Here is a 17,397-nt window from a genome sequence, read left to right as displayed (position 1 = left end):
AAAGTCCCAATAAGACAGCGTGTTCCTTTAAATGCACGGCATGTTTGGGTAGGTTTCCTATTGATGAAAATAGAGTTAAATAGTGCCACAGCATCAGCACCAGCACTCTTCAGCTATTTGACCCTCTACTAAGCTAAGCTGCCTTCTCCCAGGTCTGTTGGGACAGTGAAGGTCACATGGCTTGCATGAACTTATGAACTTGGACTAGCCCTGTTGACTGGCTTTGGTCTCCTTACTAAGTCTCCCCTTCTAATCTTTAGACAGTCTGTCGTATCTAATCTATCTAATTTGTAAATTTGAAACCAGCAGCAGTTTAAAGCCAGAAAACAGCGGCTCCACATTTTGATTTGATTGCTTTTATCCTCTGTGAAACTTGGTTGTCCGTCGTTCTCACGTCAATGTCTCAGAGTCTCTGTCATTTGAGAACTGCGTTAAGGATAAGGCTGTGTTGTGATTTTAGGTAGAATCTTGGTTTTTCCCAAGAAATCATGATATATATAGCCTTTTTTGGCATACATATCTGCCTTATTATAATACTGTTAATAACAATTAGAAGTAAGGGTACTTATCAGAATCAGAATCAGAAGTGCCAGTACTCAGTACTGGTGAGTACTGGCCCATTTCAGGCACTGTTGCTTTGTGGTATTTCCAGCAGCAGTGCAGTGAATGTGGGATTGATTTAAAACAAACTATGTTGTGTGTGTTCATGACAGTGACCAAAAAATGTCATCCAAGGCAACGATGTGGCACAATATAGTGTTTTTAACAGTTTTTAGACAACAATGGAGCTCTGTGGCACAGAGGAATAAGATATATTAGGCTTTGGATACACAGACAATACTTGTTAGTAGGAGCAGTTTGTTGCTGGTTTTGGTATTTTAATTTTATTTATTATCAACAAGAAAATTATAGAATGTTTCCTTTGAAATGGCGATAATCAATATTTTTTAAAACACCACACATGTATCAAATGACAATGTGACACTGTGGAAGAGGTTGCTCAATGAACTTACGGAGAATTGTTACCTGAACGTGCAGCTTCACTCCCCACTACAGAGCTTTATAGAGAGTTTCAGCTCACTGTTTAGCTGTCCAATCCACAACTTTTCTGTTTTGGTTCACTCTCACCGCTCTCATGGCGGCGTTATCGGCCGCAGCAGCCACTGTTTTCAGTGATAAAGCTCCAAAACCATACTGTACGCTATCTGCTCAGCACCAAACAGCAGCCAGGCGACTAGCTGGTAAACATAGTGGAGCATTCAAGGGGCCAGAAACACAACTCCAAATAAATGATAATGTTGCTCTGTGACTGCTGGATGTGGACATACAAGCAACGTGTTAAGCAATGTTTGCCAACATGTTTGCTATATCCACTTAAAGATGTTGATATGTCAGTGTTAGCAAAAGTAATGTGTATCTACAGACTGATCTCATGAAGTGGCGTATGTATGATACACCAATTCGTATGCCATTATTGGCGTGTTATCAAGACACATACTCGTTTTTTAGCGTGTTTATCAACGCCGTTTGGCCTCCATTGACTTACATTACCTTGCAACTGCATGTGAATTGACGCCGTAGCGAGTAGTATGAAAGGGTGAAAATCCGCGAAGGGAGGTTGGTTCTTCTTTTCCTAAACCCAACCCGCGTGTGACGTTCCTTAACCCAACCGTAGCCTCCCGATAACACGCCACGTGGCTTTAGAAAGTGCAACGTCGCGTGTATGTTTACACTGTGATGTTGCAGACTGCCGTCCGCTGTATAGAGCATAGACATACACGCGGACAGCTCAAAATGCGTACAGATAACACACCAGTTGGCTTTAGGAAAGTGGCGTGTATGTTTACGTGAAGTCATGATATCACGTTGGTATTTAAATCAAAGGAAAACGTCTGTGTTTTACTGAACTTGCAGAATAATATTAAAGTCAAAACTTTACAAATTTTAATTTCCTTGGTACTTTTACCAGACGACAAAAAGGGACCCCTATCTTGAATTTCCTCATTCAGTTGTTTTGACTTACACTGAGGTACAAGCTAGCTGAAGCTGCGACTGCAGAACACACACACACACACACACACACACACACACACACACACACACACACAGACACACAGACACACAGGCTTTAGTTGAGTTTTCGCTGCTAATCACTCTCATATGTGCAGGGGCCACTAGAAGGCGTGTTGTTTTATCTCACGTCATCATCCATGCGTATGGCTGCGAGCATGTGTTGCCAGTTAACACTAAAATGCAGAGTGGAGGTAAAAGTCTGTGAGAATGAGAAAAGACACGCCTCTATAAATTTGCAAATTGATTTTGTGTGTGTTGAGGATGGTTGTGCATATGCTCGTGTGTGTTCATAGGAGGTGTATCAGCTTCAGTTTGAAGACTCGAGTGGATTAAGAGCTTAGAGACACACTCCTCCAGAGCATTAGACACACCAACCCCCTTCATTCCCTTCACAGGATTGGGGTGACTTAATCTCTAATGTATTCTTCTCTGAGCCAGCTCCCCATTAAACCTTATTGCTAGAGGAAAGCATCAGCTTGAATGTAGAAGGTATTGAGTTGTATCTTTTATGTTAAGTGTACCATCAACATTTCGGTCCCTCCTGACCGAACCATTGTTTTTTTGTAAATAAACGGTGAGTGAGAGCAGAGTGCGGGATTTGTTCCCTTTGTTTCCAAGTTACCTTCCAATGCACTTGCACTGAAGAATTTTGGGATGTGTGAGTTGTTTCTTCAAAAAAGTGTACCATAAAATACAACTCTTCACCTGTGTGTATACCTGTTGTATTTGTGACAGACAGATCTGTGAATCTACTGCATTTAAAATGTTGAATATTTAAACCAAACAGCAGATAAGTTACAGTAAACTACACAGCCGTCTGTACGTCTGTCATTGACCAAAGCTGCATTACTTAAATCTGCCGATATGTTTAAATTTGCTGATTTCTTTACCTTTTTTTATTTATGTATGTATTTATTGGGTGGTTTATCCACTGAGATAGATCAACCACAAACAAAGTAATCTTTGCAAAAGGTTTGGCAAAGTTCTAAAGGCCTCTGGACTGGAAAGGCTAAAATAACAGAAACACCACCTATAATGCAATACAGTTCAACAGCACCACAAAACTACATTCTCCAAAATGACCATAGTTGAATCACCAACTCGGTTTCAAAAGTTTAACTAACTCAAACAGTTTCAAAAGTAGGATTTATTGGGGCGCCTGGATAGCTCACCTGGTTGAACATGCGCCCCCATGTACAAAGGCTCAGTCCTTGACGTAGTGGCGGTGGGTTCGATACCAACCTGCAGCCCTTTGCTGCATGTCATTCCCCCTCTCTCTCCCCTTTCAAGTTTTCAGCTATCCTATCAAATAAAGGCCTAAAATGCCCCCAAAAAATCTTAAAAAGAAAACAACAATGTAGGATTTATTGCAGGACTGTTAAGACTGCATCAGGTGTACATTAGGACACTGTTATAAACTGAGTGTATATTAAAAAACAAGGCTGTTATCTTACAGTTTACTCCAGAAACAAAAAGGTAATAAGGCGTAAAAAAATCAAATTAAGATGTACAATAGACTTTATGTATGCATTTACTGTGACCTAATTAAATGACAAACTCATTTTAAGAAGAGGCTGAAGGGACATATGCATCTGTAAACTAAACTAAAGTACAACTAAAGAGTATCATGAACAAGAAAGTTAGGGTTCAAATGCTTGGATATATACACTCATGTTAGACATTTTATTTCCTCTGCAGAAGCTTTCAAGTTTTTAAGTGAGTGATGACAAACTGATGACCTCACATATTGATGATCTTCTAAGCTCAAAATAAGTATGTTGTTGTCATAGTGACAGGGAGTGATGAGGAAAGATGCAGCACAGACACACCAGACAGTTCAAGATACAGTAATTACAGCACAAATAGCTTATCAAGTTATTATTCACACCTGTAACAATGTTTGGTGCTTAAAAATTTAACGTTTGTCAGATGGTACTCAAAATGTATTGTGTAGTTGGTTTAGTTGCATGTGTGTCTTTAAAGGTTGGCAATAGCACTCTTGAAGGTGAAGTTCAAGTGTCAAGGATTTTAAATATTCAATTGGATACTAATCATCCACGTGCTTCAAACAGTTGTTTGATTCTAATGCGATCAGACAGAAATAAACGAGTGTGTGGCCTTCAGTGTGACTGTGGCCTCGATCCTCACCCAAACTTAGATTCTTCTTTAATCCCAGAGTCACTTTAGTTACAGTCTCCCAAGAACTTTGGATAGATGAGTAGAAAGGCGGGGAAATAAAAGTGATAGAGACAAAACAGGTGAACATGTGTAAAAATAGACAAAACGACAAGGGGACTTTGGAGAGCGCAGACCTCTGCCAAGGCCATGCCCTATCTCAGTCGGGAACTAATTTTTCCAATTATTCAGGCACCACATAAATGCAGCACAGATGCACCATATCCCTGTGATTTGGATCCGCTCCAAGATTTAAAGGGTTCTTCCTTGGCCCATGCTACACCCTTTCACCAAGTTTCATGAACATTAGGCAAGTAGTTGTTCTGTAATCCGGCTGACAAACAAACAGACAGACAAACAGATAAACCAAGCTGAAAACATGACTTCCTTGGCAATAGGCAATAATTATAAAAAAAAAAAAAAAGAGTGGAATGGAAATGAAAATGAAGAGCAAGAAACTAGGATGTTGGATGAAGTTTTTGTTTTCAACCAAAGCAAGAGTAATGTGTTTGCTTTATTGTTTATTATCAATTCTAATTAGGCAGAAGTCAAACAGTTTGAACAAATGTCTTCGTTCCTGTTGGGCTCATTTCATGTTCTGACTCCTGAAAAAGCACACTGTGTAATAGGAGTTACTGTAGAGAAATCAAGCTGTCTGTGTGACAGTGCAATGTGCTGTACAGTAAATACCCTGAAAGTGCTCATATTATGCTTTTTGGCTTTTCCCCTTTCCTTTATTGTGTTATATATCTTTTTGTGCACATTATAGGTTTACAAAGTGAAAAAGCCCAAAGTCCACCCCAAAGGGGTCTTCCTTTCCTTACCATCTTCCAGAGAAAACACTGTTCATAAACTGCTCCAAACAGCTCTATTGTAGTCCAGCCTTTACTTCCGTGACAAACGTGCGTCACTTTGTAACACACGTTATAATGCTCGCCTAGCTGCTATCATGGCACTCCCTCATACTCTGCAACTGACAAGCTAGCAGTACTTACTGCACATGTGCGACTCCCAACAAAGATGGTACAGAAGTGAGATGCCTCACTCTGTAGCTAAATCAGAGAGCTAAACACACAGGGTGAAAAGAGGAGCTGCAGCAATGTGCAGTACAACAACAATATGGTGTTTTCTGAAAATTTAAACCACATAAACCTATTCTGGTACAACCTCTAAATACAATTATGAACCTGAAATGAGCATAATATGAGGACTTTAAAGATCCACATCATCCCTGTGTTTGGTGTCTTCATGGCAGCTACATGTCAGGGAGACAGATTCTAAAGGGATCAATCAGGCAGTCATTAATGAGCGTGGCACCCAGTGTGTGTGTGTGTGTGCGTGTGTGTGTGTGTGTGTGCGCGTGTGTGTGTGTGTGTGTGTGTGTGTGTGCGTGTGTGTGTGTGTCAGGACGTCTGTGCCCTGGCATCCAGCTTAAACCTACAGTGGATCTTTCTTGATCCTGCTGTATTTATCTTTTCAGCCACAAGGACACTTACAGTATGTTAGGGTTGGGGTTTGATGGCATTTTTTTTTTTTTACAAATGTAAATCCAATATTAAATCCGCTTATTGAAACTGATTCCTTTCAAATCACCTTATCGAATCTATTCAGGTTTAGTTTGTTACAATTTTAAGTAACAGAAATTGTAAATGAAGTCAATGATTGACATCCAAGACTCATAACTTACTCACAAGGATATTATTATTGTCCATCAGCAGTAGGGATTCACAAGTACAGTAAGTCATGAACACCGCCAGTGGAAATAATTATAATTTCCAATTTGAAGTAGTTCCCTGTTAACGGGTTTCCTTTTCCAAACCAAGGTTATATTTATTATGTTTGTAGTTGTTTTTATTTACATACATTGAAAAACCAGAGGAGGCAGATACATTACATAAACACTGTAGTGTACACTCTCAATGGTCTCAACCTGAAAATGTTGACATGATGATTTTCCAGAAAAATTCAATCAGGGTCTTTTGAAGACGAAATTTCTTTTGTTGTCATCAGTCCAACCTGTTCAAGGACATTATCTAAGCATGTTTTCATTTGTCAAAGAATTAAACTTAATTAAAGCTGCAAGCAGCGTTGGACGGGCCCTCGCACCTCTGCGCGCATCTGGGTTACTGGTGGTCGCCGCTCCTTACGACCGTGCATTTGCGCGGCACTCAGACATTGCAAATCGTCACCAATGAAAAGGGAACTCCCTGCTGAGTTCAATGATACCTCACACAAGACTCTACCTTAAACTGGTCACCATTTATGAAAGGGGAGTGGCTTAATCATCGGGGGGCGGGCCAAACCATCACCAATGAATAAGGAACTATCTGCTGAGTTCAATGATTGAAGTGATGAAGGTTCGCGGTCGGAGGAGAAGCTTACCCCCTTGCTCATTTCTCTGTCTTAACCCTTCCCCTTACCCCTACACCTTAGTTTTGCGCGCTCCCGTGAGAGTAAGTGCTGTCCCAATACTCATTTTGGTCGAGGGGTAGGGCTAAGGGCTATATACCCCTTAACGCCAAGCAAGGACGCAAGCTTACTTGAACAGCAAGGGGTATCCAGATTCATTGCGCAACAAGGAACTTGGCTGCCCGGTCGACCAGAGAGATCCATAAATGTAAGTATTTTCAGCTTAAAGAATTGATTTAAAAATTACGACTGTCTTTTGTGGTCTATACAGTCCTGTACATACATATTTGCAACCATATTTGTAATTGAAACGTTTTTAAAAATCGCTAGCTTGCTATGCTAACGCTAACGCTAAAGTTAACGTTAGCTACATTGCTTATTTGCACAACAGTCCCGCATTTCTCTGCCTTGAATGGACTCCATGCATGTCTACAGTGTTAACTAAACTCCATTAGCAGCAAATTTCGTTTGATATCAGTGTATAACACTACTTGCTTTGGAGACATACGTACTTTACATATACTGTCCTGTATCACACAGGGACGCCGGAGGAACTCAGCAGCTGATCCACTTTCTGAAAACGAGCAGAAGTTTCTGCGTTCATGTTGTAGCCATTCATTATTGTATTGGTGCTGTATTATTGTAAACATGTGTAATTAATTCCTGTTCATGCACCTGTACATTGTTGTTGGTTATGATACAGGACACTAATTAAAGAAATGTGGTATGGAGGGAAAGGTTACTGGACAACAGGCATCAGACTGGGGTCTGGAATTTCAGAATAGCTGTAGTTTTTTGTTTGTTTGTGGTCTTGTGTGTCTTTTTTTAGTTTTATACATTTGAGTGCCTTTTTTATGTGTGTGACATGTAAGTTATGGTTCTAATAGTTGTAATAATGTTTACTTAATTGGGCAATAAAGACCGCTTTTTGTTAACAAAGAAAGTGTTTCTGAACATCAATGACATTCAAAACAGTGATAATTGAAACAGATATACAATACACCATGCAGTGTGTATACAAATATTTATTGCAAACAGACCTAAGTATGTATGATGATGTAACCAAGTGGCGTCTCATTTCATATGGGTATGTTTTCACCCCTATCCCTTACCCCTTGTTTTCGAGGGATTCACCCTTAGACTCATATGAATCATGAAAAGTTTAGAGCCAATTGGACAATGTACACTCGAGTTACACCCACTTCCTTTTTCGATGGCGAAACGCACAAAATGGCCGCCCCGCCACGGCCATGCCCTATGACGAAAAGTTTTTCTTTTAATAACTTTTCATCTCTAAGGTCTCAAGATGGCACAGACCAAATTTGAAGTTGATCGGATGAAATCCCTAGGAGGAGTTCGTTAAAGTACGACATGTGGAAATGGCCAAAATCGCACTAATTTGGAACTTTGAATTCAAAATGGTGGACTTCCTGTTGGGTTTAGGGTATGGCTCCAATGACGTTTTTTGTACGTCTTGACATGCGACATATGTGTACCAAGTTTCGTGAGTCTATGTTAAACGTACTGCAGGAGCTCAAGTTTTTTAAGTTTGTAGGGGGCGCTTGCGAGCCATGGTTGTGCGCCTATTCCCAAAACCCTTAAAATACGTAAATTTTCACCAGACTTTATGCACCCGCCAATTTTGGTGAGTTTTTGAATATGTTAAGCCCACTAAGACAATTAATTTGCCGTAATAATAATTCCTTCAGTTTCAATAGAGCCTTCGCCACTGTCGGCGCTCTGGCCCTAATAAATTTCAATTAAAATTCTTTTTTTTAAACATTTTGCATATCCAACTTTGTTAAAAAATAATTCAACCATGTATGAAAACATGAACCCCGTCTTGTTTATGATTCTGGACCCTGAGCTGACTGTCGTTACAGCTCTAATGGCCACCTTTTAAACAATGTTTCCTTGAAACCTGATCTTAACATTTAGAAAATGTCACCTCTGTGGTCAGCTGTCCTTTTGCAAAGGCCAACGGGACTCATGAGACTCAACTTGCCCCTGTTTTGCCTCTGTTTCATGGAGGGATTCTGGCAACAGCCAAACAGTCGGCTGTGCCAGGGACAAAAAGACTGTGTCCTTTCCCAAACTGCCTCAAAGCACAGACAAAATGGGACAAGTCCCCCGAGATGTCAGATAAAGACCGTAGCAAAATGAGAGAGCATGGAGATGAGGAGATATGCCTGTGAATGTGTACATGTAACATGCAAGAATGAACACACTGGCTAAATACTGTATGACTGTAGTTTGGGAATATTTCAGTATTAGTGTTGCCGTACCTGTGCCAGGGTGCCAAACTTTTCCAGGTCAGAGGATCATGGGGAGGCTACACCTGAATGCATCGCTCCTGCTGTGGTCTGAAACATTCTTCAGGCTTCAGTAATGACCTCCTAATGGCACTAATGAGCCTCCACGCAGGAGCACTGCTCTGCATGGGTCTGGTGAAAAGGAGAGAGGAGGGAGGGTGATAGGGGAGGGAGAAAGGTAAACATAGAAATTGGGAGAAAGATGGAGTTAGATGTGGATGAGTGAAATGGAGAAGGTTGGGAGTGAGAGACCTGTGGGAAGGAGGGAGGGAAAAGATGGGGAAACTTGAACAAAGAGGTAAACAAAAAAGAAGAAAGAGAAAGTGTTGGGAGGAAAAAAAACAGCCCCAGTATGGCTAAGAATTATATTGATTTTGGATGAGTCTGTGATTAACGTCTAGTGTCAACTTTCAGTGTCATTGCATAAAAAGTAGTGTGCCCTTTATGTAGAAACCTTTCTATGAGGAATGTGAGGGGTCGCAATCTTACCCTGACTTTCATCGTTTTAGTTGCCTAAACTTACTTTCTTTGCCATAACCAGGATCTTTTCCCAACCTTAACCATACTTGTTTACATGACAGTTTCATTGTATGCATGTAACAGTGTCAAATTTTGTTTTCTCAAAGTCAGCAAGCTGATTATAATATTATTTTATCTTCCCCCGTGTCTCTCTCATCCCATTTCTCTTCATGCCATTTCCACCCTCTCTCATGTCTCTTGTCTTGATGATGTTGTATGTGGAGGTGAGTTATCCATGGGCGAGCTCCAGGATCCCTTCCTCGTCAGCGTCCACCTCATCGCCGACCCCGGCCAGGGCAAGTTCCTGCAGCGTGCTGCTGATGCAGTCCTGGCGTGGGTCCACCCTGAGCTGCAGCTCTTCCGAGTCTCAGAGCGGGCCTCCGTCTCCTGGACCAAGCACCATCAAAACGGCAGCCCGGTTGCAGCCTGCCAGCCAGCCCTGGCGGTTATCGTCTTCCTCCAGGAGGCATACGGTGGCGAGGAGCAGATACTGATGCTGCACCGCACTCTGCAGAGGCCACCTTGGCGCTACCACCACACTGAAAAAGTCAGCAATGGCCGGCGGATGTTACCGCTGACACCGTGCAGTCAGGACTTTTTCACTCTGTCTGATGGCACGCCGCTCTGGGCTGTGCGGCAGGTCCATTACGGGAAAGAAATTGTGCGATTCACTGTTTATTGCCGACATGAAAATTATATCGACATGGTGCGGCTTTACAAGCTGCTGCTTCAGCGCAGGGTAGCGCAGAAGAAGGAGGACTTTTGCTTCTTTGTGGTGTACTCCAACCCGGATATGGAGATCCAGTTGTCATTTAAGAGGCTCCCGCGAGGTCAGAGTCCGGCGGTGCTGGAGTCAGCGGTGATGGAAATGAGGGTACGAGATGTTGGAATGCTGGTGCCCCTGCTACCCCACCCTTGCAGCCCAATCAGTGAGGTCCGCTGGCAGACAGAGGACTACGACGGAAATAAGATCCTGCTGCAGGTAAGAGTGCTTTCTGTTGGTGCCAGTGTTTTTAGGTGTCCATGTCATGAACTATTTCTGCTTTTCAAGGGACACTCAAGTAAAATGGTGGATATTATATAGAGTGCACTATAAATAGCATAGTGAGTAATTTTGGACACATGCTTGATGCTTTTTAATGAGTAAGATAACAAAATTATGTAAAATACCAACTGGTTGTATGCTTATAATACCCAGGTTACACTATTGACCAGCACCAATGAAGTCATGTCTTCAATACCTGCTGTTATCAGAATATCCCAAAAACTACTTAACTGTTTTTAATTACATTAGATAAATTAGCCCTTGGGCCAAAAAAATAGTGATACATTTTTGGTACCATGTGGCCTTTTATAAGCCACTTTAAACTTTAAACCAACCACATAAACCACATAAGGACAAATCTGTCAGTATCTTCTCTTCAGTTCTATCTATGAAACTCTCACTTCTCACTCAGGCACACCAAGTTGTAGCCACCAAGTTGCAATGACAAAATAAGAAAAAGAAGAAAGAAGGAAGGAAGAAAGTTGACTTGCACCGTCTACAATTTGTATTTATAATTGCATACAAGAATACAGAGAGGGTCAGTGTCTTGGATGAAAGAACAATCGAAGCAGAGAGAGAGGAAGAAAGAAGAGAGGGATGTCAAACAGATTCTGCAGCCAAAAATAACAAACTCAAACAGTAGACAAAACAGCTTTGAGTCTCCTCAATGTGTAGCCCTATTTAATCTATCCAGCCATACATGTATCCATCATCATCTATCCAGACTAAAAAGTTTGCACGTACACATCTGTTTCAGATGAATCACACAAAGATGTATGCTGTTAGAACACGAACACACACACACACACACACACACACACACACACACACACACACACACCCTTGTTTCGAAGGTCTCAATTTCAGAGGGGATATGTGTCCAGGCGGCCAGATAAGTAGTTTTGAAAGTTCAAGCCGATTAAGCAGCAGTCCATTACTGGGATTGGAACAGCACTGATAGAAACAATAAACTAATCTGTCATGACAATGGACCATATGCATGATGCTTAACTGCCACCTGGCCTGAAGTCATGTCCTCTGCACTGTAACACACTGCATTATTAAACTGTGTCATGATAGTGGTTAGCGTAGCTTAGCACAAAGACTGGAAAACTCTCACAATGTCAAAATAATCCTTTCAAAATATTATGTGTACTGAGTAGTGAAGTCAGAGAATTCCGTTCTGTAGTAGTTCTATAAGTATTTCCCCCATTGTAAATTCAAAGCATTCTTGTTATGGTATCCTCAATGTTCATTAACACAGAAACACAATATGGCAATCAGTTTGAATAAGTTCAGCTTCTTTCATGAGAAACCACGGAAATTAAGAGCTGCAGCAAATTCTGAATGTTTCATTGTCACTATTAGAAACTAAACTCTGCAGTGTCCAAATTCATCCGAATCCGAAAGCCAACTATTTTTATTAAGTTTTCATTGCAATTAATGGAATCAGTTTTTGGAAAACCACAGCCAAAGAGCCACAATCAAACTTGTTTTATTAACTTAAATCCCAAATGTTCTTGCTTCTGTAGTATTGTGTAGTTGAGGATTACTGTTCATTGGTGGTGTTTTTGTCTCGCTGAGGTCAGATTTCTGGCTGACCTGGCTCATCCCAACATAACTGAAGTTTACAAGAGTAAGTGTCTGATTATCGCCATATCAGCATCCTCATTACCCAGCACCCCCTGCTGTGGCTCCTCACCAGCATTGTAGCATGTTGTCCTCACGGAAAACTGGACAGATCCTGTCATGTCCTATTAGCAGACGGAGGCACACACGCTTTCACACTAGAAATAGCTTCAGTAAATGCATGCAGTTGATCTTTAGGATAGCAACACACACACACACAAACCGGTTTTGCTTTGGCCTCCCTAAAGTGTCATTAAGTTTTAAATCACAGCCTCAACAGTAGACGACTACACTCACTGCCTCTTTCTTTCCTGTGTGGGAAGGATAAGTATGCAGCCGTACAACCTACGGTCATGGCTCAGAGCAAAGGACAGAAGAAGACAGACAAAGTGCAGAAGAGAGTGAGAGAAGGATAAACAGGCAGTGGACTGTAGAGGAGAGAGATGAACAAAAACAGAGGGTGGTTATAGAGAGGAAAACATTAGGGCTTTGTTACACTCTCACTTTCTTCTCCACACACTGACACATTTGTACTTTTATCCTTGTGAGGACCCTCATTGATACAATACATTCCAAAGCCCCTAACTCTAACTTTAAACCTTCAATGACAGATTTCTTTTTGTCCACTTGAGGGCAGTGAAAACAAGTTGTGAAGACAACATTGACATAGCATCAACTTTTAAGTTGAAGAGTGCAATGGCCATTCAAAATGTGCCTGTTCTGAACGGGCCTATTGCTGTTTGAAGCTTTCTCGAGAACCGCTCATCCCCCCCCACTGCGCATCCTTGGGCCCTGAGCAATGCAAATGTTTGAGATTGCTACAATTTAACATCTCTGGTCTCTTTCTTCATCTGTTCTTGAATGTGCTGTAGCGAGAGCGAGCTGTACCCAGCATGCCGTTATAGGAGAAAGAAATACTGTCAGTGGATATTAAGGTCTGGTCTTATTGTTATCCTCTCAATCAGCGATGTGTTTTTTTTTTCCATTTTCTTGGCGTGTCCTTTCACTTTTATCCAAAATAGTAGATCATTCTTTTTGTATACATTCCTTCTTAAATGATGAATTTAGGAAAATACATCTGAAGTTAACGTTATATGTACTGTATAAATATTTTGAATGAGCCAATCATGATCAGCAAGGATATTTATCAATGTTAGAAATACATTGCCTGTTGGATTGCATGAGGACGTGGTAAATCACAGTTCAGCTCTTGTTCTCCAGGAACTTTAAGATTTGCTTCCATGATATTTTTTTGTTTTTGAACCTGAACATATGGAAATCTGCAAACTCTCCTACATCCCCCCCGCTCTTGGAAATAATTGCCTTGAGGCTGCTGTGTGGAAAGTTATTGCTTCTGCTTGTATTGTTTGGTTGGAAAGCTGGATGACAGAGCAGACATGAGAACAGAAACATGGTGAAACTATCAGCATAGAGAGGAGGAGAACGTGTGCATTTCAATACTTAGAAGGAAAACATAGAGGAGAAACTGAACTGACAGAACAATGAAATTAATACTGCTGCAGCTGCCTTACATGTTAAAAGAAAAGAACATTTCCACATTAGTGTAAGAACAGTGGAATCTACCATGTTGCTTCTTACTTTTCCAGACTTGTTGCTTTGTGGATGATAATCAGACTGTAGATTTGTGGTGAAGCAGGTTTTCTGAACAGCAGTCTTTGTATTTTGTGATATTTTGGTCCATAAATAGAGGTGTAATACACATGGGGCTGCTGAGACGCTGATGAATTCTCCAGCTGCTGGTGTGATTCATAAAGTGGCCGGGATGAGAACAGGAGGCCTGTTGGGGGCTTTTTGTAAACACCATCGTTCCCTTGTATCGCGTTCTCCTTTACTTTGCTGCCTTTACGTTGCGTGAGGAGCGCTTGGTTGCATGAGAGCCCTACAGGGAGAAGTTAAAAGTCTTGAATATGTAACCCCTGTGACCTAATATTTAACGACCTCTTTAGGACATACAACAAGATGGGAGAGTTGCCGAGCTCTCTTACACTGCAACAGTGCTCTACAAAGCAAATTATTCGACAAAAACGTAATCAAACTGCAATTTCAAAGGTTTAGAATGATTCTTCAAGCTCAGGTTAAATATTGTGTAATCTTAACACATTTTCTAGTATCAAACAACAAAATCTGCCAGCATGGTAATCAGAAATCTGGCTAATACATAACACTGACTGAATGCAACTTCAAACAAGGCAGACCTGTGCGAAATTGGGGACATTGAATCCAAATGGGCCATGTCCACTCTCCACTGTAGAGGCAACGACACAAAAAAAACATGCATGCAGCATTTCCTACATCTAAACTGGTATTTATTAAAGAAGAATGTGTGCACACTTCAAACCAGCATACCACACACAGTTTTCTTGAGCCAGGTGCGTGTGATATGATAATTAGGAGATTAGATATAAGGCAAGAGACGTCATCTTAAAAGTAAAATATTGTGTTATTATTCATGCAATCTTCAGTACATTTTCAACCAAAGGCACATTTTAAACTTAGTTATAAATAATAATGGTTTTATTTACATGAGTTTTACGCATCTGCCTCAGCAGTGAAGGAGGCAGTCAGGCCATAAGATAAGATCACTGGACTCCGGAAGCAGCAGACAAGTATGAGAAGCCAGAAGGACTGCACCCTCTGTGGTCGTGGAAGCAAAAAGAGATGTAGGAAGAAGTTTGAGAAGGCCATGGAGAAGGACAGTTTGCCTCAAAGAAGTTTTGTCAGATGACTCAGGAGGGGAAGACAAGGTATAAGCCAGTGATATCCCCTTTGAATGAAGGCTCGGGGGAACCCCTGTACATCTCTCTCTGCCAGAGGTGACTGAGTTAAAAATGAAACTCAGCAGAAGCAAGGTGCGAGATGCTTAAGGCTGTTGTTATTTTTGGACTGTCTTGGTAGATGATAAGATTATTATACACCTGAAGGTTTTAATACATACAAAGGTTCACAAAATGCCCTGCCTCCTCATCACACACTCCTTTGTGCAAGTAGGAGTCACCAGTGCAGCAACTACAACAATTAAAATGGAAATTCAGTCTGATTATTAGGCTAAAATATATCTTACTTAAAAACTATCAAGATGCGTTACCTTGAAAATGGTGCTTTGCAAAAAAAAAAAAAAAAAGTCATCTTTCATTACAACGAATATGTTTTTAATCACCCTAAAATAAGATATTCTGACTTTCTTAAATTGTCTTTTTTGCAACTTAATTCTGGTAAACTTCTCTTTAGAAGTATAAAGAATAAAGTTTGTTACAATAAAGATTCTCATTGGTTTTCTTTTCCTTCCTGCTCAGGTCCAAGGTGCACACTTCAAACACCAACAAGATCCCTGCTACATATCATCGTCTGTCACTGAGTCAGCCTCAGCTCCATCCACCTTCACCCATAGCGCTGCCTCCTACAGGAACCGTCGGCACCACCATCGGTCAACATCCCGTCCCAGAGTCCACCAGACCTCCCACAGCTCCTACCCTCTGGCCTGTGACGAGCAGGACCAGTGGGTTGACCAGCACCATCCGGACACCTGGAGGACCCAGTGGAGTGGTCACCGGTCCAGCTCCCTCTTCTCTCTACCCAACCTGGGCTCAGCCAGCTCCCACTCCACCTGCTCCTCGCCCGGACCTCTTCCCAGCTCCCATCACAGGAGCCACTCCCTCAACCGGAGTTCCTCCCTCATCCCGCCCTTCCGGCTCAACTTGGACGCTCTGCTTGGGGCCGAGGAGACAGATGTGGACACAGGGAACAAAGTGAATCCAGGCAGCAATATGGACCTCACAGTGGTGTCTGCGTACATCAAATCCAGCCTGCCACAGACTTCTCGGCCATTATCGGCACCACCAGAAGACATCGGTCCATCCCTCTCTCCTGGCCTCCCAGAGAACGCCTACAGGGCAGCCACACTGGGACGGATTCCAAACAGCTTCACCGCCAACAGCACTCCCTCCACCTTGTTTGGGTCACGTATCCTCAGCAGCAGTATGAACACTACGTCCCTGAGTGATGTTTCCATAAACCGGTCTGACAGTTGCAGCATTATTAGTGCACCAGTTGAAGAGGCAGACAAGATAGAAGAAGAAGAAGACCAAGAATTCTACATTTGATGTATTGTTTAAGCTGAGAGGATTCATTCAGGCCAGTAACGACCATCTACAGCTCTACTCTGCTCCCTGGTGTTTGATAGTAAAACTAAAATTACAGCGACAGTATAAACTGGAGCACAGCACAAACTGTATTTGATGCTCTCATGTTATTTGTAAATGTTGCTTTTGTTGCTTGTAGTTTTAAGTTTTGTGTAAATGTCAGGTTATATAATGCACATTTAAAGGACCAATAACATCACTGTGTACAGATACACTATTCAATAAATGTTTTTCTTCATTATGTGTGCTACACACTTTAAGGTACCTTTCCAGCCTTGATTCTCTATTTTACTTATGTTAAAGTGTTTATTTAAAATGCTAATGTGGTTTGAGCATTAATATGAGAATATAATAAACTTTATTTATACATAGCACATATTAAAACGCCAGTGTGTATCGTGTTTAGTTGTTCATTATCAAAATCTGTGTTGCCCGTTCACAAACATGTCCTTTTTCATGAATATTTACCACCACCATCAATTCCAAGTATTCCTTTTGGCTTGAAATTTTACATTTGCATTCCATGAACTGGGGCAGACACTCCATATTCATGCACCATCTTCAAATACATCAGCCGGTAAGGGACATACAGGACATACTGCTCCACCTTTCGTGTTTTCGCTGTCACATGATAAACTCACAGGTGCTGCTAATGCTGCTAATGGGTATCGTAGCTTCCCGGCCCCGGCAAGTTTGAAGAAGGAAACGTGGAGGACCACACGTATTCAAAATCCAAATTTCAGGAACAGGAGTCTTCTTCTTCGCCCAGAAAAAGAAAAAGGATATTGAAGGGAGCAAGAGACCGGCTTTTTGAAGCGTGAAGGCTACCGTAGCTGTAATACGTACTTTGAACTGCGTGGTGCGAGAGAGTTGATTGCGATATATGATCTCAACGCTAGATGGGAGAAATTCCTACAGATTGGACCTTTAAGAAAGATTAAAATCTGAAGGCCCCCAAGTAGCTTAGTCAAATTAGTGAGAATGACAGCAAAGTCACTACCAGGTTATTTCATATTTTATGCAGAATTTATGAGAGTTTAAATGATGCAAATAGTCCTGATATCATAGAGCAAAG

General features: G+C 41.4%; 1 protein-coding gene across 3 annotated transcripts in view; it reads left to right on the top strand.

The window, feature by feature from the left end:
- fam124a (family with sequence similarity 124 member A) overlaps window positions 1–16,442 on the top strand; it is a 30,603-nt gene extending 14,161 nt beyond the window's left edge. For all 3 annotated transcript variants that reach the window (XM_078262402.1, XM_078262403.1, XM_078262404.1), the window contains 2 exons: window positions 9,713–10,470; window positions 15,477–16,442. In XM_078262402.1, coding sequence (XP_078118528.1) covers window positions 9,713–10,470; window positions 15,477–16,283 — 1,565 coding nt within the window. In that variant the 3' untranslated portion in view covers window positions 16,284–16,442. The remainder of the gene's footprint in view (window positions 1–9,712; window positions 10,471–15,476) is intronic.
- Window positions 16,443–17,397: the final 955 nt, after the last annotated feature.

The sequence above is a fragment of the Sander vitreus genome, chromosome 11, assembly GCF_031162955.1.
Source record: "Sander vitreus isolate 19-12246 chromosome 11, sanVit1, whole genome shotgun sequence".
In the NCBI taxonomy this organism is placed as follows: Eukaryota; Metazoa; Chordata; class Actinopteri; order Perciformes; family Percidae; genus Sander; species Sander vitreus.
This window is presented reverse-complemented; position numbering and strand designations above follow the sequence as displayed.